This window comes from Pangasianodon hypophthalmus, chromosome 6, assembly GCF_027358585.1.
Source record: "Pangasianodon hypophthalmus isolate fPanHyp1 chromosome 6, fPanHyp1.pri, whole genome shotgun sequence".
Classification (NCBI taxonomy): Eukaryota; Metazoa; Chordata; class Actinopteri; order Siluriformes; family Pangasiidae; genus Pangasianodon; species Pangasianodon hypophthalmus.
This window is the reverse complement of record NC_069715.1, coordinates 7,176,091-7,203,165: the sequence shown is the minus strand read 5'-3', so window position 1 is coordinate 7,203,165 and position 27,075 is coordinate 7,176,091. Positions and strand designations below refer to the sequence as shown.

The 27,075-nt window shown below is 36.2% G+C and overlaps 4 protein-coding genes across 4 annotated transcripts; 1 reads left to right on the top strand and 3 right to left on the bottom strand.

The window, feature by feature from the left end:
• Positions 1-922: 922 nt before the first annotated feature.
• On the bottom strand, positions 923-3,654 carry LOC113534638 (ATP-sensitive inward rectifier potassium channel 1-like). Its single transcript, XM_026927563.3, has 2 exons — positions 3,463-3,654; positions 923-2,831 (listed from the first exon to the last, which is right to left on the bottom strand). The coding sequence occupies exon 2, from the start codon at positions 2,803-2,805 to the stop codon at positions 1,678-1,680; it is 1,128 nt and encodes a 375-aa protein (XP_026783364.3). The 5' UTR covers positions 2,806-2,831; positions 3,463-3,654; the 3' UTR covers positions 923-1,677.
• A 3,976-nt stretch (positions 3,655-7,630) lies between these two features.
• LOC113534708 (ATP-sensitive inward rectifier potassium channel 1-like) lies at positions 7,631-11,486 on the top strand. The gene is made up of 2 exons (XM_053235037.1): positions 7,631-7,733; positions 9,589-11,486. The coding sequence occupies exon 2, from the start codon at positions 9,606-9,608 to the stop codon at positions 10,725-10,727; it is 1,122 nt and encodes a 373-aa protein (XP_053091012.1). The 5' UTR covers positions 7,631-7,733; positions 9,589-9,605; the 3' UTR covers positions 10,728-11,486.
• Positions 11,487-16,884: 5,398 nt separating this feature from the next.
• Positions 16,885-20,744, bottom strand: LOC113534709 (ATP-sensitive inward rectifier potassium channel 1-like). Its single transcript, XM_026927663.3, has 2 exons — positions 20,627-20,744; positions 16,885-20,308 (listed from the first exon to the last, which is right to left on the bottom strand). The coding sequence occupies exon 2, from the start codon at positions 20,287-20,289 to the stop codon at positions 19,201-19,203; it is 1,089 nt and encodes a 362-aa protein (XP_026783464.3). The 5' UTR covers positions 20,290-20,308; positions 20,627-20,744; the 3' UTR covers positions 16,885-19,200.
• A 4,519-nt stretch (positions 20,745-25,263) lies between these two features.
• LOC113534637 (ATP-sensitive inward rectifier potassium channel 1-like) lies at positions 25,264-26,813 on the bottom strand. The gene has a single exon (XM_026927561.3). The coding sequence runs from the start codon at positions 26,796-26,798 to the stop codon at positions 25,698-25,700; it is 1,101 nt and encodes a 366-aa protein (XP_026783362.1). The 5' UTR covers positions 26,799-26,813; the 3' UTR covers positions 25,264-25,697.
• Between the last annotated feature and the right edge of the window lie 262 nt (positions 26,814-27,075).

The following is a 27,075-nucleotide window of genomic DNA, read 5'->3' as shown; positions in this document are numbered from 1 at the left end:
AAAGTATGAGTCATGTCTTTTGTGCTATCAATCAGCATGGAACCAAGGGAAGATAATATCAATAAAAAAAAAATCATACATCCTTCCATACTACTAAGCATTAAAATGGCCCATCATTGACGTTCATGTATTCCCAGATCATAAAAAAAATCTACTCTTACCATTTCTAAAAGATTTCTCCAACTGCTTGATGTATACAAAAAATGTAAAGTAGAATTTTATTGATAAAAATTGAGTTATTAAAAATTATTAGTACTTTGGTGTCAAATAATGATTATAGTGTTAAAAGATGAGCAATAAAGGAAGTGAAAAATAAAAATAGGTAGAGTTCTAAGGGTAATTAGACTTATTATGAAGGTTTGCTCTTCTTAATGCTTCAGGATGATGTATACACATACAGTTTATTTGATTATAGATGGAAAAAGATGAGGGCAGTACCTGAATTTTAACATCTGCTTTTTTGTCTAACCTGTAGAGTAACTTGATATAAATGGAAGTTTGAGTGCATGCAGCTTTCTCAGCATATGTTTCCCAAATTACTTTGTATATTGCCTTAGACCTGCAAGACCACATGGTTGTTTAGTAATATGAAAATAATTCTGTTTTCTTTTAGTCAGTGTATGAGTGGCTGTCAAAATCTGTGTCTGACTTCTACATAGGACATAGGAGTTTTATAGTACATAGATACAATGGTTGGCAAAAAACAAGAAAAATAGTTTATTTTCCATAGTTTTGAAAACTTCAAAGATATAATTAATTTTTATGCCTAGCCTATAATGACATAGTAATTCCCCTAATAGTATTAGTAAAGTTATCTGGTCCTGCCTTGTGTTTGTGAGTATGAACTTGACCTGCTGCTGGTGTTGACACCTGCATGACACAAAGCTTTTAAATTATAATCCATCAATATCTTTATAGTCATACAAAACAACAAGATGTTCGCAAAATAATCTTTATTGACATATCATAATCAAGTAATCACTGTATCACACAATATGGTAAAAAATAATGGCTTCCAAAAGAAATGTCTTAAGCTTTACATACTTTAATTAATTATAGAAATGCCCATGTACAGCATAAAATTTCAAATTTCACAATAAGAGTCAATTGAACTTGAAAGAATAAATTCTTGAAAGTATGTAGATCTAGACGGGTTATTAGGCTTGTTTTTGTATTTGCCCATTCAGAATCAGGACATCAGGACAAATAGGAAGGTGTTACACAGCAAGCAAAATGCAGAAATGAATACTAGATTTCCTCATGTTAGGAATCTTCAGTAACACATTATTAAGATATACCATTTTTGATCAACAGATGATCCAGTAACTGAATTAAATGTCACTGAAGTGACACTTGTCACTTCGCAATAGTGATATCAAGTGATATATAGATGATTAGGTATATGTCATCTTTATCTCAACAACTATTTTACAGAAAGAAAGCTATACTTTATCTAGCTACATTCATGTATAGACTATTATTTAAATATAATAAAACATCTCTTATGTACAGTATCTCCTGGTAATATCAACTCAAATACCTGTGCAGATGGTTGTTAACTTAAATGTATCTTAACTGTATCTTGAGCCTATTTTTTGTGTCCCTTGAATGTATTTTGGAACAAGTAACATTTCCCATGACCCTGCTCAATTCATTTACATTACAGAAGGTTACAACTTAGAAGTTTTTATGAACATTTCGTAAATTTACAGATGGTTGTCTATCACTTAATCCTTGATCATCAGTGCTGTATCTGGAGTCATAATTATGGGCTGTCTCATTGTTGAAGCAATAGGCACAATGAGGTGTGAGTACGGGTACCACTCTAGAAAACTCAGAAAAGTCCACGCAGTATGTTCCGTCATTGCTACGGGTTATGATGGGGAAAAAGTCATAACCCCACATGATCTCTCGAGGAATGTATGATGTTCTAACCTGGCAAAAGAAGCTGGTGGACTCATCTGTGGCATCTAGAAACACTACAAGCTCAAATTCTTGCTGTTGCAGAGTGTCCACTGCCATCTCGTAGAATGGGCTTGTCTTGTCAATCACATGATACAGGGTCAAAGGGCATGCAAAGAACAAGTTGTCTTTCCCAGCATCTACTAGGAAATCAATCCTGATCTGGTCCATAATGATAGTTTCACCTTCAGGTGTGATAGTCGTTCTAAGCAATTTTCCATAGATCTGACTTCCAACCATCAAAGTTTTGCGAAGATTGGCCACTCTGAGCTGCAAACAGAGGGCACCATTTTTGGGGGAGATAACAGCCGTCTCGCTGAAATTGATTGTTTTTGCTCTTTTCTTAGGCAAGGAAAATTTGGAAATAACGATTCCACACCAGAAGCTTTTAATGATTGTACCAATTATAGTCTGGATAACGAGAAGGGTGATGGCATCTGGGCACAATGGAGTGATGACTCGGACACTGTAGCCGATAGTCATTTGAGTTGTTATTGAAAAAAGGAAGGCAGTGGTCAAACCATAGACATTAATTATGCAAGGTTTATGATCAGCTGAAGGGTATTGCCACCACAAATCCCCATTACTGTAGGCAATCCAATACCAAACAAGTGAAAAAAATAACCAGCTGAGAAGGAAAGAAGCTGTAAATAATATCATGACAAAAATCCAGTGAAGCTCCAAGACGGTGGTCCATAAGTCTAGCAGGTAGGCAAAGCGATTGCTGTACTTCACATGACCATATTCAATATTGCAGTGACCATCTTTGGTCACTAGGCGGTTCCGCTGGATCCGGCGCTCCTCCAAGTAGTCTCTGATCAATTGTGGCATGGTACGTGTCATTTTCAAAGTGGATGAAAATACTCAGTCTGGAGATAAAGTACAGAAACCTTTTTAAAAAATAGTGCACTGATTATTAAATATATCATTTCTGAAAGTTATCATTCAAATCATTTTAATGTAGAAGCAAACATAAAAAAATGGATTGGCAAATACAGTCATCAAAGTATTGTTTTGAGAAGCTTCAGCAGTTGTACCACAAGCACCAAATGTATAGCTTACACTCAACAACATCTTTTATAGTTGACAAGAAAATAAAATATAATGAAAAGTGATTTTTAAAAAAAATATAATTACAGTTGGGGTTCATAAAATAGAAATTATTCAGATAGGTAACTATAATGGAATCACCACACATTCCTTCTTATACTATTCATGTTTTTTCAGCTAATATTTCAATATTTCAATAAATGGTGGAATTTAAATTAAAGGTGGAATCTAATAATTCTGATTTATATTTAGTGCATTTACAGATCTCTTACATTAAATTATACCATTGCATTTTTAATGTGAAACGACATTAAACACACCACATAGACAATGATCTCTGAAATCAACCTAGCAAGATAAAATAAATGAAGAACAATTCTACACAGCATTTTTAGAGAGATAGTAAAGTGAAATGTTCAATGCAAGCAGTATATATAGAGCTGAACTTACCTGCTGTATTTTTACGCCTTCTGTCTTCAAACCTTTCAAAGACACAAGAATGTGTTAGAAGGTGATTGTTTTAAGCAAGAATTGTAAAGATCATCATAACATTATAATCCTGTCTGCCTTTTACACTTTGCCCTTTTTAAAAAATCTAATTCACACACAACTTTCACCGTCTCTGACTTCATATTCCTCGACTCTTGGATTTCCTATTGTCTCCTCCTACTGGTAAGGCTGGACTTGGTGCATATAATATTTATCTGTACACAAAATCAGTTTGTTTGTGTTTTTTTTTTATTTTCAGTACAGGAAAGCAGGGTGGATTTACACAACATGTATTAGGGCATAGTTTAGTAAGCAACACTTTGAGTATGCAACACTTGCTGTGTTTTCTTTTGGCATTCCAACTTCTTCTGAGAATTCATGCAAGCAAAACAGTGACCTAAATCATCAGTCTACTTTGTAATAATGTTGTTGCTGGCATGCAACAAGCATGAATTCCTGAGACATCAAAACACAAAAGCCGATTAAGCTGTAAATAATATTTCAATGCAACAAGATTATACTTTTCTTGAATTTGATGCAGCAACCTGTTCAGATGTAATCAAATGTTCAGACAAGTACACCTAGATATGTACTGGCTGTCTTGGTCAATCAGTCTACACATTTTCCTGTGGTCACTTTTCAGGTTCACCTACCAGGTAACTGCACTTTGTAGGTAGACAATTACTGACTGTAAATCTGATACACTCATATCACACACACGATACTATGCTAATACCATGTCAGTGCCTTTGATGTGCTGAGAACCTTCCACAACTCAAATAATATCTGGTCAGCAGCGCGCATATAGTGTTTCCTTTTGCACTTATGGACAGGGGAGGCGTGGCTGAGAAATTGTCCGTAGTTACCACTGGGCTACAATTCGTAATTGCATTTGCACAAAGCGTATCTGTTTGAGAGGTTCACCTAATAAAAGGGACAATGACCATGTATAATGTTACTCTGTACAGAAAATCTGTTGTTTTTCCACTACAGTGAGGATGGATTTATGGCATAGTACACAAAACTCTCAGTGAATAGGCTCAATGTATAATGATTCTCTGTTCACACAATTAGTTGTTTTTTCAAAATAGGAAAAGTGGGTGGATTTTCTCGGCAAAGTACACAAAGTTCCCAGAGAACCATGTTTTTCCATACACAAAGTGAATTGTTTTTTTTTTCCAATGCAAAAAGGAGATATGGATTTACACAGAGATAATAAAAACTGCAGTATACCATATTTCTAGAGAATCAGGGTTGCCATTAATGCCTGAATATCGAAGACTTTTGCTAAGTAAGTATAATTGTTGATTTTCAAATTAGTGATGACATATGTGATGGCAAATGTGTGTGATGGCTCTCTGTGACTGTGTGTATTTGTCTTTGTTTGTTTAACTGGTGCTTGTGTGATTACATCATCATATTGTTTTGGAATATTTGCATGAAAATAGTTAATGGAAACACGCAATGGGTCATACTTGCCTTCCCGACATTTCAGAACCTCGCTTACACCTACCAAAAATATTCTCAAATCCTGTCATGTTCATTAAAATCTAGTCTAGTAAAATCATCCACTTGGCAGCCATCTTGGCCTCACTGCCAGGCAGTTATTTTCAGTCACAGACCAGGCTCCTATCTATTTGAATAAGGAGAGACCCATACGTTAGATCTTGATTTATAAGATGATGTTTCAAACATGAATTTAAAATGGCTGTTAATATCTGACAAAAAAAATAGCATAAATAATCCAATAGCACAGAAAAACTTTTTTTTGTTAGGTTGCACCTGCACTTTTCTGCATAACTAAAAGAGCACCCTGCATCAGAGGTAGAATCCAGTGTATTCTGATTTATGTTTTTCAGGGCAAGATGGTGAGCCTTGATGGAGCTGGATGATGGACATGATCAATGCTGAAATTGTTTGGGACCTGAGCATCTGTCACAGGCATTTACAGAGCCGTGCCTCAACTGCAGCATAATGCCATTAGTGGTACGCAAAATGCACCTCACAGGTAATGAAAGTACTGCTGTAGGAACATAAATGGCTGTAGTAAAGGCTGCTATGAAGAAAAACAGTAAGCTCCTATACATGTTGCAGTGGCAGAAACAAAAGCAAGCAGAAGACTCCACTGAGTAGTCCCATGGAAGAGGAGAAATTATCTTTACTGTGTTTGATAAGAGGAACTGGGAGCAGGCATGGGCAAATGCAGAAGCTGTTGGAATAAATGCAACAGCGCACTGAATTTCAAAACTCATGGGAGTCTAGTACAGCTGCCTCACGTACAGAGAGAGACCCTGATGTTGCAGAGAGTGCTGGTAGCTTGACAGTAGGGCAGAATGAAGTGATAATATTGTGTAACATTGTGGCATCAGTGAGGAAGAGACATGACCAGCAAGAATCGTTAAAACAATGTGCTTGCTCTTTTATTGGCAACACACTTGAAGAAAAAAAAAAAAAAACCACAGGCTTGGTGGTTAGCCACAGAGCTGGCTCACTGAGGGGAAAACTGGCAGCGATGACAAATCCCATGAAAATGGTGAACACAAACAAACAAGATAACATGCTGGGATAACACATATATTATGGCGGCCTGCAAAAACCCTTCTCATGGTCAATTTTTTGATATTTTCTACTTTATATATAATTCTAAAAAATACAGATTTTCCTGAACTGAACTGGATGTATCTCAACCAGAAGTAAAGTGCCAGCATTTTAGAATCTTACCCCCAAAGAGAAATGGGAAGAAATTGCATTAAAAAATTTTAGTCCAATCCTACTGAAAGATGCCCTGCCTTACTGCCAAATTGTAAAGAATTATAAGTTTACAATGGGAAATAGGTTCTCACATTAATTTATCAGCATCATACACTCCAGTCTCATCACCTGAGGTGAAAGTCACTCACGGTATCTGACAAACCAAGCCTCATCATCATCATCTCTTGGCTCAACTGATTACAGGAACTCAAGGGTATGGAAATTAACACCTAGTGTACTGCAGGACAGCAATGCTACACATTTGCTGGAGGATAGGAGAGTACTTGCCTGATCACCGGTCACTTCTGCTGTGTTAGCAATGTGTGTTGCCTGCTGTCCCATCCCACAATGCACAGGTCCTTAATGGGAGCAAGCCAGAACTGTGCTTTTTTATGGTAATACAGTTCAACCACACAAAATCTGGTGCACAAGATCAAGTCTTTAGATACAATATAGCTTTTAATATAGATTACATTTATATGTGGCAACAATTAATTCTTGATTATGCACCCTATCTTATTGAAAATAAAGGTAACAAAGTCATATCTCAACACAAAACTATTTCTCAAACAAGTGTCGTATCATTCTGGCAGTAGGTTAAGTGATAGTTAAGACCTAATGAAACATGATAAAATGTAATAAATCTTGTCAAGAAAAATTGCATACGAACTGGCACTCCTTCAAAATTCCCAGTGATATCATTGTTAAAAAAATTCAATGTTTTCACGGTTAATCTTAGTTTAGTCTAGTAGGATTTCTGAAAAATGGTCATGAATCACAGTTGAAGCCGTCATCGTCAATGCCACCTCTGGAGTGGTGTGGGCTTTAACTGGATTCATGGCCACTAGTGTAAATGCATTCTCATTGGTGAAGCAGTAGGCACTGGGTGCAGTGTGCATTCCCTCTTTGCTGTGGGAGATAATAGGGAGAAAATGGTGGCCCTACATAATCTCTTTATGGATCTAGGATGTCCTCCCTTGACATGAGAAACTGGTGGATTCAGCAACACTGTCCATACACACCACAAGCTCAACACTCTCTATAGAAAAAGCATATAGGATATGTTTGAATGGTACAGAGTCATAATTTGTTTCTTCAATCTTAAGCTTAAAATACAAAGAGTTTTGCTTTTGTAATTAATTATAAGTTAAATGAATTCAAACTGAATATCTTGATTTTCTGAATATTAGAAATCCCTTTGATTTTAGGTAACCAAACAGTTATGCTCTTTTTGGTATTATCTTACTACTAACACAACAATACATACTATTAAGGAACTTTATTCATTTAAAAGGCAGATATGATTGGTCAATCGGTTTCTCTGAACCTGATATCCCTTAAAGCAGGCAGCAGCGCAGGAATAAGCTAGTGGCCTCATTTAGAGTTCAGAGTTCTACAGGAATCAGCAAAAAGGTGTGTAGAGTGCGGAACCTACCTGTTAAACAAGTTTCCCTGCGGATGTCCAAGAGTTTAGTAAACAGGTATGTGTATCGCAAAATTTCTGGTTCTCTTGCTCTCTCTCTCTCTTCTCATTCTTACTGTATCTGACACCATTTTTTAAAATCTTTGATTTGTTTGGTGTCTTTACACAGGACCTGGCATCCAAATCTGTTTACCTGTACACAAGATTCTGTTGTTTTCCACTAAGTGGAAGTACACATGGATTTACACAATAAACAGTTGAAGCTGGTCAAGATCTGTTATGTTCCTGTGCATGTCTATTCTCGAGCATGACTCATTTCAGCTCATCACATTATTAACAGACAGTTTGTGAATAAAGTGAGGCATGTTAATGCTTATTTCTGTATCCTACAGTATTAACTTTAAGAGCATCCTCACTTTCCTTAAGCTTTGTAATATTCAAAAGGAAAACAGGAGTACATTGGTTGCCGTTGTTTAAAAGATGCATTTTTTTTCATGTTTACATAATCAGAATTCAGAATTAGGCATTGTAAGTGAAAGTGTAAAAGAAATGACTTATAATTATTAAGTATTTCTTTCCGTGTCTCCATGTAACGTTAAGGTGGCACATTGGCAAACTGCCAAAAATCTGGTGAGTTAAGGAGTGCTGATAACTAACTGTTACATTTTACTTTTCACAATTCTTAGTCCTGTCCAGTTAGTGTACAGACAAAATTTTATATACCAGTATTAGTCAAAGACAATATCTGCACGCTAGACAATAATTCACTCTTTTTTGGTTTTCTGTTTATTATATTTTATTGTGTTTTAGTGTGTTGTATTTGTATTGCATTTCTATGAAGAACTATTATGAAACATTTGTATTTTAATAATTTGGACATTAAGGAAAAGAGACAAAATAAGTTTCCTCCTTTAATTGTTGCTGTTGTTCAGTATTTTTCTGTGCTGTATTGCGCATAAGCCATAATTATAAAGTATGAAATGACCTGCAAAAGATCAATAACAAACAAAAGGTGTGTTTAAATTCCACTCCTCTTCAAATGCAGAGGTCAAGATCTCAATTTCAGAAATTTATTTGACCAGTGCCCAGTGTTCCCATGGTTTGTTACTGGCCAAAGTTAATCTGAATTAAAATAGGATTTTTTTTTTCATGACACTGGGTTGATTAATGTTGATTTATTTCTAAAGTTCCTCCATACTGAAGAAATCAAATGCCTTTTGCGTGCAGGGCATGTGTCATGGTAATAGGGTCCTAATCACCTAATGATCTAATGACCATTCAATATCAGTTCTTTCTTAGTCAATTTGAGATACACTGTTAAAATAAAAGAGATGACTGAGATGACTTTACATTTACAGTATATGTCACTCTATTGGTACAAGAACATTATTTTAATGCCATATTTATTTGTGAATTTAGCTGAAGCCTCATTGTAAAAATATGGTGTATACTCTATATACTATAGAGAATAAAAAAATATATTTTACCTAAAGCCATGTGTATCACAATAGAGTCCATGAAGCAAAGGCAGGCATGCAATTACATAACTTTGTTACGAATCACCATTATCAAAGTTATTAGATTTTATATTATATTTCTGTAATTATTTTTGACTACTCTCTTTAACTGAATGGGCTTAATCCCAATCCTAAAGAAAAGTTCAGGAATAAAAGCTCTTTGTTCCCAATAAATAGCCAAAATATTATTGCAGACATTTAAAAAATGAGCCTAATATTTCAATAATTGGATTGTGTTAATAAAACAAATCTGTTCTGGGGGGTTTGTGAAATTTATTTACAGTTACAATTGTCCCAAAAAGTTGCAAAAGTTTTCAGAACCCCTGAGCTACAGAAAAGAACCTCCTGCTACATGTACATTTTCAACATGTTTTTATGTTCTGGCTTTATGTTTAGCACAGGGTAAACTGAAGATGACACGCACCTTGGCACAGTTGCTCAGAGAATACCTGGCTAAGCGCCGGATTCACAGAAATCGTTTGGTGACCAAGGATGGCCACTGCAACATCGCATATGGCAGTGTGAGACACAGCCAATTTTTCATCTACTTTCTAGACTTCTGGACCACCTTAATGGACATGCGCTGGCGTTACGTCATCTTTCTCTTTGGAGCCTCCTTTGTGTTTGGCTGGTTCTTCTTTGGACTATTCTGGTATTGGGCTGCTTTTGCTAATGGTGACCTATACTGGCAAAACCCATCTGGTGACCATAAACCTTGTGTAGTGAATGTTTTTGATATGACTGGTGCCTTCCTCCAGGCTATAGAGACTCAGATGTCCATTGGTTATGGTTATCGACAAATCACCCCATTTTGTCCTAGTACCCTCACCATTTTCACAGTTCAGGCTGTCTTTGGGACGGTGATTATCTGCTTTTGGTGTGGGGTGATTATGACTAAAGTTGCCCGGCCAAAGAAAAGAGCCAAAACCATCAGTTTTAGCAAGATGGCTGTCATCTGCTCTAATAAGGGCAACCTCTGTTTGCAGATACGAGTGGCCAACATGCGCAAATCCTTGATGATTGGGAGTCAGATCTATGGCAAACTTCTTAAGACAACCATCACACCTGAAGGTGAGACCATAATAATGGATCAGACCAGGATAGATTTCATTGTAGATGCTGGAAAGGACAATCTTTTCTTTGTCTGCCCTTTGACCCTGTACCACATCATTGATGAATCAAGCCCGTTTTTTCAAATGACAGTAGACACCCTTCACCAGCAGGAGTTTGAGCTAGTGGTGTTTCTCGATGGCACTGCCGAGTCCACAAGCTCCTCCTGCCAGGTCAGAACTTCCTACCTTCCTAAAGAGATCAAGTGGGGCTATCAGTTCCTCCCTATCATATCACGTGGCAAAGAAGGAAAGTATCATATAGATTTCTCCAACTTTGCCAGAGTGGCTCCTGTAGATACAGCACCTTGTGCCAGTCACTTTGCCAGATCCCCAGACGGCTTTAATCATTCCAATACTCCCACTGAGAGAGACAGATTTCAGGAGATGGAAGGTGAAGACCAGTCCAGTGCTACCAATATGTAAAGCATATAAGTTTATTTTTTAAACACTTGCACTTTCCACAGGGCTGCTCCCTCTTTATGTGGATCACAGAAATATGAACTATTCACAGTATGTAGTATTGCATTGCCAGTGTTGTAATATTTATGATAAATAATGATGTTTTCAGTGCAGCGAGTACTTTTGCCACCTCACAGTTCCAGGCGTCCTTGTAGTAGGTGGAGTGACTACCTTAAAATACCCCTAAGTCTGCATGAATGTTTGAATGTCTGTGTCTGCATGGTGCCCTATGATGGACTGGCATTCCCAGGATTGGTTCTGGATCCACAGCGACCCTGATCAAGATAAAGCAGTTACTGAAGATGACTGAATAACTGATGTTTTGCGCCCTTTTCTTTGATAGACATCATAAACTTTAATCACCTGTCCATTATTTTAGATGCTATTTTGAGAATGACAAATAACCATAAGGATAATGCATTGTACTTTTCATGGACGTAATTTGCTTCAAAGTTAGCTAGCAGCACATTGATACTGGGCAAAATGTATATGGTGTTTTTGTCATTTAACACATATCACACCTTCCTGCCCCTTGAAAATAGAGCATGGTTCACAAATTAATGTTAAATAACAATGGTTAAACTGTTAATTAACATAGCATAATTGCTGTACACTCCCTTTGCTTCAATATTATGAATGTCCACAGTGTTATGCTCAAAGCCTCAAGACTGACTAGACATGATGAAAACTATAATACAAGTTTATTCAGCCGATGTAGTAAGACTTGGCTGCATTTATGAACATTTGGGTGTGTTTTCTCAAGTTAGAATCATGTTGTTTATATAATATTTCATTATTAGCAATTGTTCATTGGTAAAGTTGAACTATTAAAGAATATGATAGATGATAGATAAGATAGATGAATATCCCTGACACTTTAGTAGGAATTTTAGATAGTTACAAAATGTATTAGTTAAATATCCAATGTATGTACTTATGTAAAACTTCTGTCTATAATATCAATAAATGATATTTAAAAAGATCACAGTCTCTTCAATTTATTTGCAAGTGCTGCTGTAAATTATCTATGAATTTGGTAAACCAGTAGTTTGTGATACACGGCAATGGATAATCTGATTAAGTACTAAATAATAAATACTAAATAGTTTTTTTATTCCTTGCTCAGCTGCAAGAGGGCAGAAAAGGCAAAGCAATGGCGAGCTTGGAGAAATTTTGACTCCACGCAGCCATACACAATGAGCAATATACTGTATACATGTACATGCACTGCACCTTTTTAAGACGCATACCTATCCACAAACATTTTTGTGCCTAAAGCAAAGCAAAACTTACATTCTGAAAACTTACAATCAAGATGTACAGTATATACACAATGTTGAAGCTTATGATGTGGAACTCAAGATGAAATCAGTTCACGTTTTTCCTTAATTCTCCTACATTTTCCTAAAATTAAAAAAAATAATAATAAATAAAATATATATATATATATATATATATATATATATATATATATATATATATATATATATATATATATATATATATATATATATATAATAAAAAAACATATTTTACCAAAACATACTCATTCAATATTCATATTGTGTACCATTTTTGCAGTTGCATTTAAGTAAGGAATAAAACACTTTGGGGCATTCTGTTATCGAAAACTGGTGATGTGATGCAACCAGACGCGAAGCAGCGTTAATATGACAGCTCATTATATTATATACTCTTTATTAAATACATAACAACACATCATATGTTTTGTCAGTTTATCGTTATGTTCAATGTTGTGGAACGTCTGTGAAACAGGTTAGTTCCTGTTATGGAAACTATAAACAGTCATTACCTCACTTGTCTCTCATGAAGTGAAGAGATAGGTGTCTAGGAGGTAGGTAAAGCAATTGCTGTACCTCACATGACCATATTCAGTATTTCAGTGACCGTCTTTGGTCACCAGGAGGTTTTGGTGAAACTGGTACTCCTCTAAATAGTCTCTGACCAATATGGCAGGATATGTATCATTTTCAAAGTCCATAGGGAATAGAGAATAGAAGAATTTTGAAATAGTGTTGATTATTTAATTTATAAATTATGAAAGTTATCAGTCATTCAGATAATTTTCCATGAGATAGTAAATCAATGCCCTTGGACTGGCCTTATAGTCATTTCATCCTGCTTATCTGCAGAGCTTCAGCAGTTATACCATATGTACCATTTTTTATGAACAAGAGCCTAAAATAAAACAAAACAAATAAAAACAAATTTTACTTAATATCAATAGAGTTAGAGTTCCTTACACCCACAATGGAATTATGACATGTATCCTTATAGGTGAATTGAATGTGATAGCATTAGTTTTTTTTTAAGCTAGTATTATAAGTTAGATTGTAGAAAATGTTATGTAACTTCCACTAGTCTACTTTACCATTTTAAAAGATATTTTTCTTTTTAATAAAAAAGGTTTTGGATAAATACTTTACAAGCCATCTTTTTATAAGATGCAGAATGCATTAGACTAAAACAACAAAAGTATTCGTCAAATTGTAACTGTAGGAGCTGAAAAAAATACCTGGAGGTTGATTTCTGGAATCAACCTGGTAAGACAAGATAAACAGAGAGCAAATCTAAATGAAGATAAGACAGGATAAATCAAGAGTAGATATATTGTGATCTCTGTTATAGAGTCAGTAATGTGTAAACTTCAGTGAAAGCAGTAAAGTGTTAGTATAGTTCACAGTGTTGAACTTACCTAGTGTAGATTCTGCTTCTGTCAGTAATTGAAAGGATCATACCATTAAAATCCTCCTTTTTTCCCCCCTAATTCCCAAGCTACTTTAAAAACTGACTGACTTCATATTCCCCAACTCTTGAGTTTCCTATTGTTCCCACCTACTAGTAAGGCAGGACTTATAATATGCATATGTATAAATACAATCTGTATTTAATTGTACACAAAATCAGTTTTTTTTTGCACTACAGGAAAGCAGGTTGGATTTACACAACATGATGTAGAACATAATTGATAACAGGGTAATCAAGATCATGCTCATTGTCAGAAATCACTCAAAAAATATCTAGCCCTTTCTCTTATTCAGGCTCAAGTCATGCAAGCAAAACAATGACCTAAACCTTCAATCTACTTTGTAATTTTGTAGTTTCTGGCATGTAACAAGCATGCATAACTGAGACAGAAAAATACCCAAAAGCCTCGTAAGCTGTAAATCATTTTTGAATACATCAGGATTACTATATACTTGTCTTAAATTTGATAGCTGAAATCACAACTACCAGAAAACTGCAGTTTGTAGGTATACGGTTACTGACTGTATGCCTGCTACACACATACCTGAACAACACACACACACACTGCCATGGCATTTGTATGTCAGTGTGATTGCTGTGCTAGAATGGTCCACCACTCTAATAACATCTGGTCTTTGGACTATCTTTGGACTACTTGGACTACTTTGGCATCTGAAATCTTGTGCATTGCAAAAGATGGGCTACAACCTGCTAACAAGATAATCCTAGCATAAGTGAGTGAACAGGACAGCTCCATGCTGTAAATCATAAAACATGTACTGGATAAACTAATATTTAATTGCAAGATTTCGTCTGAGCACAAGTGCAGTATAAAATTTGGTCTTTACACTTTTACTGACATGAAAAGTAAATATCAAACAACTTGTATGGCCAAAGAGGAACACAATACTCAAAATACAAATATATATATTTGCACCCATCTCATATATATATATATATATATATATATATATATATATATATATATATATATATATATATATGAGATGGGTGCAATTTTGGAGATAATGTAAGGGTGATGTTTTTTCCCCCAAACATGAAAGAACAATTTACAGTATCTCCCTTTTTTACCAGCCAAATGACCATAATCTATTTATAGTCTACCATAGTCATACACTATTTGTTTCCTACTGGCTCACAAGACTGAGGTTCAAGAAATCCCAGGTCAAAATTGACCTGGATAAAATTGGTGAGAAGCTACAGTGACCACTACCAGAAAAAAAGCCCTTCCCCTGTCCTTTCCCCTTCAGTGAACTGGCTTTTCCACTAGTCAGATTTTAGGTGTTTGAGGTGTCTCCTATAGCAAGCAGCTCTGAATCCATAATTGCATACCCACAAAGCATAACTGTATGTGAGGTACAACTGATAAAGGGACAATGAATGTGTATAATGTTTCTCTGTTCACAAAATTGATTGTTTTTTTTTTCACTATAGGAAAGGGTGGACTTATCACATCATAGCACAAAGCACCCAGAGAATAGGCTGGACATATAATGTTTCTCTGTTCACACAATTAGTTTTTTTTTTCAGTGTAGAAAAAGTGAGTGGATGTCTCAGCAAAGTACACAAAATTCCCAGAGAACCACTTTGGACATGCAGGCTGTTTCTCTGTATAGAAAGTGTATTGCATATTCTTGGGTTTGGTTATGAAGTAACTGGCTATCCATCTTGAATGTCAACTTGTAATCAGATCACTCAAGATGGATGTTAATACCAAGTCTAAACAGGGCCTGAGACTCACCCAGTCACTACCCAGGGGACGCTCAGTGAATTACCCAATAAAATGACCCAATAGGCTTAATCTAGCATTTGAGTAGAAACAATGGGCCTCCTTCATAAAGCTGGACATGAACAGATTTGGTCATAAATTGTTCATAGGGGCATTTACACAAGAAATTTACACAAGAAATTTCAGAAAATAAAAAAACAGTTGTATCCTTGTGCTTCTGAGTGTGTTTAAATTTATGCATTACTAACCAATGGAAACCTCAGTTGATTGACCTGATCAACACAGATTACTACACATTTATATATGGATTACACTGTCAAGTTGCTTATTTATTTACGTTTACAGCATTTAGCAGATGCCCTCATCCAGAGCAACTTACAGAAGAGCTTTGTAGTCTCTGTCAAAAACACATGCTCATGTTAGTTCACTAGATTATGGACTAATAGTACCATTGAGAAAAATTTGTGAAACCCAGTCATTTTTATATTACTGGAATTAGGTAAACAATATGAAAAATAAAGAAAGCAAGTCAACATAAACCCATGAATTAAGGCAAATAAAACGAATCACTCAATTATGACAAAAGAAATGAGGACAGGCTGGTGTGTCTGTGCATAGCCATAAGCCGTACACAAATGCCTCAGCTCATGGAAAATTTAGAGCTCTTCAGTATGAAAGCTGGCTTATAAATCAGTCCTATTTGCCATGGCATCTTCTTTTAATGCTGGGCAACACCTTAGATCCAGCACATTGGACAAGATACTTAAACAATTTAAAACAAGTGCTGTTACACTGCTAAATATTTTTATTGGCATAGATGTGAGTCAATAATTTCCATTTCTGCCTTTTCTTTCACTGTTCAGAAGTCATTTCATGTTTTTTCTCTGCGCGGTTGATCTTTTAAGGAGTTTTGTACGTGTCACTAAATTCACTGTGTCAGGAATGCACTTTACACTTTACACTTGATCAACATGTGCATGTGAATATGAAGAAAATCAGTGTTTCTGGAACTTTTGTAAATCTGGTGGAAATTTTTAACTTGGTTTGGCTTACACAAACATTTACACACAACTTTACTAAAAGATTGATAAACAAGGCCCATTATCCCAGCATCTTTAGGGTGCTTTCGCATATGCAGCACTATGTGCATTTGAATTGACCCAGTAAAACTCTACTGAGCATCAACTGCAGTGAGAAAGTGATTCGATTCTGATTTGACCCTGTAGGAAGTACTTCAGAAATGCCATGTGTTCTGGATATTTATGCAATGCATATGCGAAATGTGTTAAGCTAGTGATTTATATAACTGTCTAATCATTTATTTACTCAGCAAACGGATTAATAGGTGTGAAAGAACACTTACAGTGTAGAAAAAGCAGGCATGCGCTTATACAACTGAATAATGCAGCATTGATTAGCATCTTTAATTTTAATCAACATCTACCATTAGTTTAAAATGACATTTGCTTTATATATTTTCATTACATAAATATTGAACAAAAAATGGAAAATGATTATTGAATTACCATATATAATTCATATAAATCAGAAATAAAAGTACAGTGGATGAAAAAGTCTCCACACTGCTGTTAAAATGGCAGGTTTTTGTAATGAAAACAATGAAACTAAGATAAGTCATGCCTGAACTTTTTCCACCCTCGATATGAAATTACAACATATATAAAAATTATATAAAATTATATAAAAGTGGAAACCAATCAGAAAGATTTTAGGGAAAAATAGAAAAAATAAAAAATTACAATAATCTGGTTGCATAAGCGTGCACACCCTTTTATAATTGGGGATGTGGCTGTGTTCAGAATGAACCAATCACATTCAATCTCATGTTCAATAGTAATTATCCTGCATGTCATCAATGAAATTATTCTGATTAACCCCAAATAAAAAACAGCTGTTTCTGTAGGATTTTCTTCACATCTTCTTGGTTTCATCTGACTGCTGAAGCCATGGTCTGCAAACAGCTTACAAAGCATGTATGATATTTCACTTGTGGAAAGTTATTGACCAGTAGAGGGATATATAAGAATTTCCAAAACAATATCCAAAACAGGCCATCATCAACAAGTGGAGAAAATGGAGCACTACAGTGACATCACCAAGAACAAGGCGTCCCTCCAAAATTTATGAAAGGACAAGACAAAAACCTATGAGGGAGGCTGCCAAGAGACCAACGGCAACATTAAAGGAGCTGCAGGAATATCTGACAAGTACTGATTACTCTCTGCATGTGACAACAATCTCTGATATTCTTCACATGTCTGTGGGTGAAGAATGGTGGCTAGACAGAAGCCCTTATCACAAAAAACATCCAAGCCCAACTAAATCACCCCAAACCATGTGGCAAAATGTGTTATTGACTGATTCCAAAAGGAATAATAATTCCATAATTCCAAAAATATGTTTGGTGCAATACAACACCAAAAGAACACCATACCCATGTTAAAGCATGGTGGCAGCATCATGCTTTTCTTCAGCCAGAACTGGGGCTTTTAACAAGGTGGAATTATGAATAGCTACAAATACCAGCTGATTTTAGTGCAAAACCTTCAGATGTCTGCTAGTAAGCTGAAGAAGGAATTTCACCTTTCAATTCAACTGTGACCCAAAGCATACATCCAAATCAACAAAGGAATGGCTTAACCAAAAGAGGATCAATGTTTTTGAATTAAGTATCCAGAGCCCAGACCTGAATCCAACTAAAAATCTGTGGGGCGATCTGAAGCGGGCTGTGCACAAGAGATGCCCTTACAATCTGATGGATCTAGAATGTTTTTGGAAGAAAGAATGGGAAAATATTGCTAAGTCATGCTGACAGACTCTTACCCAAAAACACTGAAGCAAAGTGCTTCAACAAAGTATTAGTTTAGGGGTGTGCACACTTATACAACTAGGTCATTGTAAGTTTTTTATTTTTATTTTTTCCCTAAAAAGTTTCTGATTGTTTTTCACTTTATTTGTATACTTTACAATTGCACATTAAAGGTGGGAAAATTTCTTAGTTTCATTTTACTTCACGAAAACCTGCCATTTTAACAGGGGTGTGTATACTTTTTATATCCATTGTACCTTCAAACACAATACATGTTTTTGTACAAAATTTCAAGTAAAATACATGTATAAAGGTAACCTTAACCATAGCTGAACTTCTATTTCATTCTAACAAAGCTACTATTCACTTGATACTTGCGCTTTGTGTGAATTCCTGGGAAAAACATTGCTGAGTCAGAACACGTTGTTTTGCCATTCATCATGTTATAGGTTTGAGTCTAGCCTACTCTTTAATTCCCACAATGCAATTTTTAATTATTTTTAATTATTAAGTATACACCATGGCTACCTCTATGAATACCTATATGAAAAAAGCTTCTTTATGCTTTTGCCAAGCTTACAGATCCAGATATCCATAGCAATACATTTTAATTAATCTGGATTACTAGGGCTACTTAAGTACAGTTCAACAACTTAAAAGTTGGTGCTGAAGTTGAAGACTTTAGACACAATATAGGCCATAGCACAAATTGCATTTATATGCGGGAATAATTCTTGATTATGCAGTCTATCCTACTGAAGATTAATACAACAAATCTATTTCTCAAAAAAACTGTAACTCAAACAAATGCATTGTCATTCTGGCTGTACTATGTAATGTAATGTAATGTTCTAAGTGTTAGCTTTAAATTGGTAACTTCTAAGTTGAGTAACACAGCTAGCCTAGTGAACATGATGATACTGAATGAATACTGTCAAGAAAACCTGATGTTTTGTCTAAATAAAAAAAATGAATGCCTTCACTGTAAGCAGAGATTTCCTCATTACCATTGGAAAATTTATTTAAAAATATCACTGTTTTCAGGTTTAATTTTAATTTTCTGTCTGGTAGACCTTCCTGAAAAGTGGTCACAAATCACAGCCAAAACCCTCATTGTCAGTGCCATCTCCAGAGCGTTGATGCGCTTTCTCATTGTGAAAGCAGTGAGAACAGTGTGGTGTTTCCATGCGCATAACTTTAGCAAAGTTAGAAAAGTCTACACAATACTTTCCATCACTGTTGCGGAAGATAATAGGGAGGAACTGGTAACCCCACATGATCTCCTTAGGGATGTAGGAAGTCCTCACTTGGCAAGAGAAACTGGTGGATTCAGCAACACTGTCCATAAACACCACAAGCTCAAAGTCCTGATTCTGAAGAGTGTCCACCGCCATTTCAAAGAATGGACTGGTTTGGTCTATCACATGGTAGAGAGTCAATGGAGAGATGAAGAAGAGGTTGTCTTTCCCAGTTTCTACACTGAAATCAATGTTGACCTGATCCATGATGATGGTTTCTCCTTCAGGTGTGGTTGTTGTCTTAATAAGCTTGCCATATATTTTGGTTCCAATCATCAATGATTTGCGCAAGTTGGCCACTCGTATTTTTAGACACAGAGTATCTTGTCTAGAGCAGATGACAGCCATCTTACTAAACATGATTGCTTTGGCTCTTCTCTTGGGCAGTGAGAGTTTGGCCATTACCACCCCACCCCAAAAGCAGGGAATGATAGTACCAAGGATAACCTGGAAAACATAGACAGCAACGGCACCTGGGCACAATGTGGTAATGGCTCGCAGGCCATAAGCAATAAATGTCTGTGTCTCCAGTGAGTAAAGAAAGGCTGTGGTAAGGTCATAGACATTAATCACACATGCACTGTGGTTAGCTGATGGGTTTTGCCACCACAAGTCACCATTGGTACCACCAACCCAGTACCACAAAAGTGCAAATCCAAACCAGGTAAGAATGAATGAAGCCACAAAAAAGAATATAAGAAACGTCCAATGGATCTCTACTAAAGTGGTCCAAATGTCTAACATGTAATTGAACCAGTTTTTGTACCTTACATTGGCATACTCAATGTTGCAATGGCCTTCTTTGGTCACCAGGCGGTTTTGGTGAATCAGCCACTCAGTCAGATAATCTCTGAGCAACCGTGCCAGACTGCATGCCATTTTCAAGACCAAGAACAATCTGTATAGGTAAAGAAAATAGGATATGTTGAAAAGGTGTAGAGTCAGAAATTTTTCTTCGTTCAGAAATAAACCTGCTTAAAATTACAAAGGATTTCAGGTTTGAAAATTAAATTAATTCACATTGAAGATCTTCATTAAAAATCCTTGAATTGAGCTAATCAAATAGTTATTATCTTATTTATTGTATAATATTGCTATTAATACAACAATCTCACAGTGAAATCACAGCAAAAGTAAGCGTAGACTAAGGAACCTACCTCCTAAAAAAGTTCCCTTGCAGACATCCAATAGTTTAGTAAAAAGGATTATATCTTACCAGATTTCTGGTGACAGTTTTTCAACCTCTCTCTCTGTCTCTCTCTGTTTCTTGTTTAAGTCTATATTGGCAGTGCACCTTATCTCTCCCACTCCCTGTCTCTTGTTCTCACTCTCAGTGTCTCTAGCACCTTTTTTTCATGTCTGGGCTTTTGTATGGTGCCTTTAGGCTGGGACGTGGATTTACACAATACGTACTTGCAATTGGTCAAGATTTCAATTCTTGTTATGTTATGCTCTTATACCTGTGTGTTCCCTAACATGACTTTTATCAGCTCATCACTTACAGTAATTAAGGTTTAGTTTTAAGAGCATCAACATGTTTCTTAGCTTGGTAAATTCAATGGTAAAACACCAGATTAAACAGTGTGTACCTTGATTTCCTTTGGTTGAAAGCTGCTCTTTTTAGTGCTTACAGAATTAGAAAGAATAAAACATTGTAATTGCGACTGTAAAGGTAATTACATACAATTAGTCTGTATTGCTCTCCATGTCTGTTTAATGTTAAGACATACTGTAAATAAAATGAAGCACATTAGAAAACTCCACAAAATCTGATGAATTAAGCAGTGGAAACTAAATGTAACATTTTACTCTTCACAGTTCTCAGTACTGTCCAAAGTGTTCAGACGATATCTGATATACGACTATAATTAGAGATGTTTACGGTTTTCTGTTTTAAATTGATTTTAGACTTTTGCACTGGTAGTTCCTTGTCTTGTCTTTTATAGTTAAACAGATGTACTGGCATATTAGTACAAATCATTTGAACATTGAAGGAAAAGAGACAGATAAATAAGTATTCTTCTTTAATGATTGATTTGTTAATGTTATTAATGTTAAGATTAAATTGCTGTTTAACAGACAGGACGCCCTCGATCCTAATCGGTTTATGTGCTTTTTTCTTTTGTAAAAAGCCTTGAGCCCCTCTTACTGAGATGCATTTCTGTCTATGGTATTTAGGGTTTTGCAGGCTGAACCCATTTCTGAAATCCCTTCAATTCTAACAGGCCCAAGGGGACTACTGTTGCAGCTGCGTTTAACAGTCTGAGCATCCTTTGCTGGAGCCGCACACAGTGGCCTGCCTGAATTTGATTGGTGACAATAATGTCATTGGGGAGACAGTGTGGCTAGCATTTCCAATGAGTCTAGCTTCATGGAAATCAATCACATTGTCTGCTTCAGTTCTAGGGCTCTTTCCCAGTTCACAGTGAGACTGAACATCATAAACGTGTGCAAGGAGGGTAGATGTGTCCTGGATGGCATATTGGGTTTGACAGTTGGGATTGTCTTAGGTTTGCTATTGCCCCTCCTTCTAGTAAGGCTGGACTTGGTGCATATAATATTTATCTGTACACAAAATCAGTTTACTTGTTTTTTTTTTCACTACAGGAAAGGGTTTGTCTGGATTTACACAACATGTTGTAGGACATAGTTTAGTATAGGGTAAGCAACACGTTGCTGTGCTTTGCTTGCCAAGACACGCCAACTCATTCTCAGAAATCACTCAGAAAACACTTCCCTTATTCAGGTACAAGTCAAGCAAGTAATACAATGATCTAAATCATCAGTCTACTTTGTAATTATGTTGTTGCTGGCATGTAACAAACCTGAATACCTGAGACACAAAAGCCTAACCCTAACCCTGAGCCTAAATATTATGTGAATGCATCAGGATCACTTTATACTTAAATTAAATTTGAAACAGCTCGCTGTTCAGCTGAAATCAAATGTTCTAACAGGTAAACCTAGACATGTGCTGCTGTCTTGGACAATCAGTCTACACTTTTCCAGTGGTTACTTTCCAGGTATGCTTAAGGTACAATGAGTGGTTATAAGTGTATAACTCATACCACACACACACACACACACACACACACACGCAAGTATGCCAATATCATGTCAGTGTGCTGTGCTGAGAATGGTCCACCACTCAAATAATACCTGGCCAGCAGTGCGCCTGTAGTGGTCCCTTTTCACTTATGGACAGAAGCTGCACAGCAACAGATGGGCTACAGTTCACAACTGAATACCTACAAAGCATACCTGTATGCAAGATGTACCTGATAAAAGGGACAATGAGTGTGTATGACTTTCTCTGTACACAGAATCTGTTGGTTTTTTTGACTATAGGAATGGAGGATGGATTTATTGCAACATAGGACACTAAGCTCCCTGAGAAGAGGATGGACTCAATGTGTATAATGTTTCTCTTTTAACACAATTAGTTGTTTGTTCAATATAGGAAATGTGGGTGGATTTCTTAGCATACTACACAAAGTTCCCTGAGAAACATGCTGGATATGCAGGCTGTTTACACAAGCTGTTTGCTCTGTACACAAAATTATTTTTCCCCACTACAGGTAAGAATTATGGATTTACACAGGGAAAGTAAAAAAAATCAGGATTGTACATAACATTTCCACAGTACTGGGGTTTCCCTGTATGCCTTAAATATTGCATGTTTTTCTGACAACCTGGACAGGTTGCCGTATGGATAAAGAGGCAGGATTGTTCATTTTCAAATTATTGATGACATAACAAGTGTGTTCTGTCCTTTTTTGACTCTGTGTTTTGCCTTTGTGTGTCTTACTGGCACTCATTAGACTACATCATCTTTCTGTTTTTGAATTTTTACATGAAAATAGTTGATGGAAATGAGTTGAGTTGTATTTTCTTTTTCTGACTTTTCAGAACCACCCTTAAAACAGGAGAAAAGGACTACCCATATAGGTAGTAGCTTCAGTCCACAGTTCTCTTTGGTATCTGTAGGATGCTAGCTAGCTAAGTAAGTAAGTAAGTAAGAAAGTCAGTAAATTAATAAATAAATAAATAAGTTACTTATGTAACTGTGATTATATGAACACCAGGGATGGAGATAAACCTGGATTCATTCCTGTGCACTCCTGTGTGAATGTCAAAACTTTCCAACAAAGTGACCATATAACATTTTTAAAAAAGTATAAATACCCATATCAAAAATTGTATCCCTGTCACCGTCTCCCCAAGTTTCTGCCAGTTTCGTGCTGGTCGCTGGTCCTGAATAACAGGGAATCCTGGCTGTTTCATGGAACCACAGTTACATATATAACTAGTATTTTATTTCAAATAAAATAGTTTTATTTAAAAATAGTTTTATTTAAAAATCCCAGGGCTGGTGAGATCACCTGGGGAATCATTAACATATGCACAATGTCATGAGGCACAGTTGATGACTTGAAAGGGGTTAGTAAATTGACTGGTACATGCACACCACTGGGAAGGGGGAGGTTAACCTTTACAAAATGCTTCAAAGTCAACCAGTTGACTACAAAATTGAGTGATATGGCCTTGATTAAAAAAAAAAAAAAACTGCGCTTAGCCACAAGTCCCTCTCAAGTAATCTGAGTAATCTGAATAATCTGGCTACAAATGCATGCAAGATTATCACCACTGCATGTAGTTCTTCCACTTTTCCCTGCTCCTTTTGTACAGGTCGTAAGAAGTATGAACCCCCAGCTAGATGCCATCTATGGTGCTGTAGCATGCCACAAAGGCCACTGCATATATCTTTAGTGTAGATGGGGACTTGTCCGTATAGTAGACAGACAGGATATTCATGGGGCAGTGCATCCTGTCTCAGCAGACAGGCTCAGCTCAACCAGGGAGTAGCACAGTCAACAAATAAACAAATTTGGCATCAGCAAAGTGGTCCACCTGTGCCTTGCCAAAACCTTTCCCAGACCTGGGCCACCACTTCTGGGTGCAGATGCCACTCTCCCAGGCATATGGAGTAGGACTCACCTCAGAAATCCAGTCACATCAGCTCATATTAACCAGCTGGCTAACGGGAATTTATGAATATGGCTTGGAAATCATCTCACAAATAATGCCAGGTTAACCATTCATACAAATACATTAACAAATACTTTAAAATCTTTTTCTGTCAGGTTATCCCATATTATCTAGTTAAACTACATCATCAGTCAAGATTTTAATTATAAAAAAGACATACAAATCCTCACAGATAACCTGTTAGCTATTTATAATCTTTGTTGCTAATGGTATTCAGCTGGCTAAATATTAGCTAACCTGACAATTTCTAAAAACATTTTTAGAATATATTCATATATTGTATTGTATTATCTTTATTGCTAATGCTAGCAAGATAGCTAACAAGCCTCTTGTCTAGGAAAGAATGATTTTAGCAAACTTGCTTACAACTAAGTAGACATAGCCTAGTTAGCTAATCAGGTTTGCTAGCAAGGCAAACTTTATAGGCAAAATACAGTATATAAGGTTGCTGTAATGATCATGGAACAGTATTTTGCTGTTGCAGTGTATACAAAAAAAGTGGATAGGAAACTTTTATTTCTTTAAGTGTATTTGCTATTTTGCCACTAGATCTGAAGCTCTTGGTGAGAAGGAATCAGCTGGAGAAAATGACTCATTTAGAGAAAAAAGCTTGACTAAATGCATTCACTAAATTAATGTATAGAATTTATGATTGTTGACAGCACATGGAACGTGGTTAGTTGATCAAGAGCTACAAAATATCAAAGAGCCAGATAACAGTATGAGGTTTTATTAACCAATCACCCAATGATTTAATTAGGAAATGCTGTTTTTTTTGTTTTTTTTTGGTGACAGCAGGTTGTTTTTGACAGATTAGATTACCTGGTGTGAATGGCTAAAAACAAAACAAAACTGTCAAACAAACTAATGGAAAAGGTTTATTGAATTTTCATATTTTGTTTACTTTTTCTGAATGCTCTAAAAAATTGCTGATATTTAACAATAGTGCCACACACAATACATAATTTATCTTATACAACATTTTATGTAGAATACACATATAGAATACACATATATGCAGTCTATCTTACTAAAACAAAGGCAACAAATCTATGTTTCAACACAAAAAGTGCATTGTCATTCTGGTCATTCTTGGTAACTCCTGATAAAGACTGATAAAAAATGATAACATTTAAGGAATCTTGTTAAAAATGTATAAGAAATGGAACCCCTTCACTATCCCCAGAAATCTCCATTACCATGTGAAAGTTTTATCAAAAATATAAATGTTTTCAGGGTTAATCTTGGTTTTGTGTTTGTCTTAAATCACAGTCAAAGCTCTCATTATCGGTGCCATCTCTGGAGTGGTGATGATGTGCTTTCTCATTGTGAAAGCAGTGAGAACAGTGTGGTGTTTCCATGGGTATTACTTTAGCAAAGTTGGAGAAGTCTACACGATACTTTCCTGCTTTGCTGCGGGAGATAATAGGGAGGAACTGGTAACCCCACATGATCTCCTTAGGGATGTAGGAAGTCCTCACTTGGCAAGAGAAACTGGTGGATTCAGCAACACTGTCCATAAACACCACAAGCTCAAAGTCCTGATTCTGAAGAGTGTCCACCGCCATTTCAAAGAATGGACTGGTTTGGTCTATCACATGGTAGAGAGTCAATGGAGAGATGAAGAAGAGGTTGTCTTTCCCAGTTTCTACACTGAAATCAATGTTGACCTGATCCATGATGATGGTTTCTCCTTCAGGTGTGGTTGTTGTCTTAATAAGCTTGCCATATATTTTGGTTCCAATCATCAATGATTTGCGCAGGTTGGCCACTCGTATTTTTAGACACAGAGTATCTTGTCTAGAGCAGATGACAGCCATCTTACTAAACATGATTGCTTTGGCTCTTCTCTTGGGCAGTGAGAGTTTGGCCATTACCACCCCACCCCAAAAGCAGGTAATGATAGTACCCAAGATAACCTGGAAAACATAGACAGCAATGGCACCTGGGCAAAATGTGGTAATGGCTCGCGAGCCATAAGCAATAAATGTCTGTGTCTCCAGTGAGTACAGAAAGGCTGTGGTAAGGTCATAGACATCAATCACACATGCACTGTGGTTAGCTGATGGGTTTTGCCACCACAAGTCACCATTGGTACCACCAACCCAGTACCACAAAAGTGCAAATCCAAACCAGCTAAGAATAAATGAAGCCACAAAAAAGAACATAAGAAACGTCCAGTGGATCTCCACTAAAGTGGTCCAAATGTCTAGCATATAATTGAACCAGTTTTTGTACCTTACATTGGCATACTCAATGTTGCAATGGCCTTCTTTGGTCATCAGGCGGTTTTGGCGAATCCGCCACTCAGTCAGATAATCTCTGAGAGTGGATGCCATTTTCAAGACCAAGAACACTCTGTATAGGTAAAGAAAATAGGATATGATTTTGTGAAAATTCTCTTAGTTCAAAAACTTGTAACTTGCTATAAATTAAATAAAATTTTGTAAATTGCTATAAATGAAACAAATTCACATTGAAGATCGTGATTATACATCCCTTTAAATTTTGGTAATGAAATAATTATGCTCTTTTTTGTGTTATCTTACTATTAATACAACCGTACATAAGATTAAAAAACTGAATTAATTTAAAAGACAGATATGATTGGTCAGT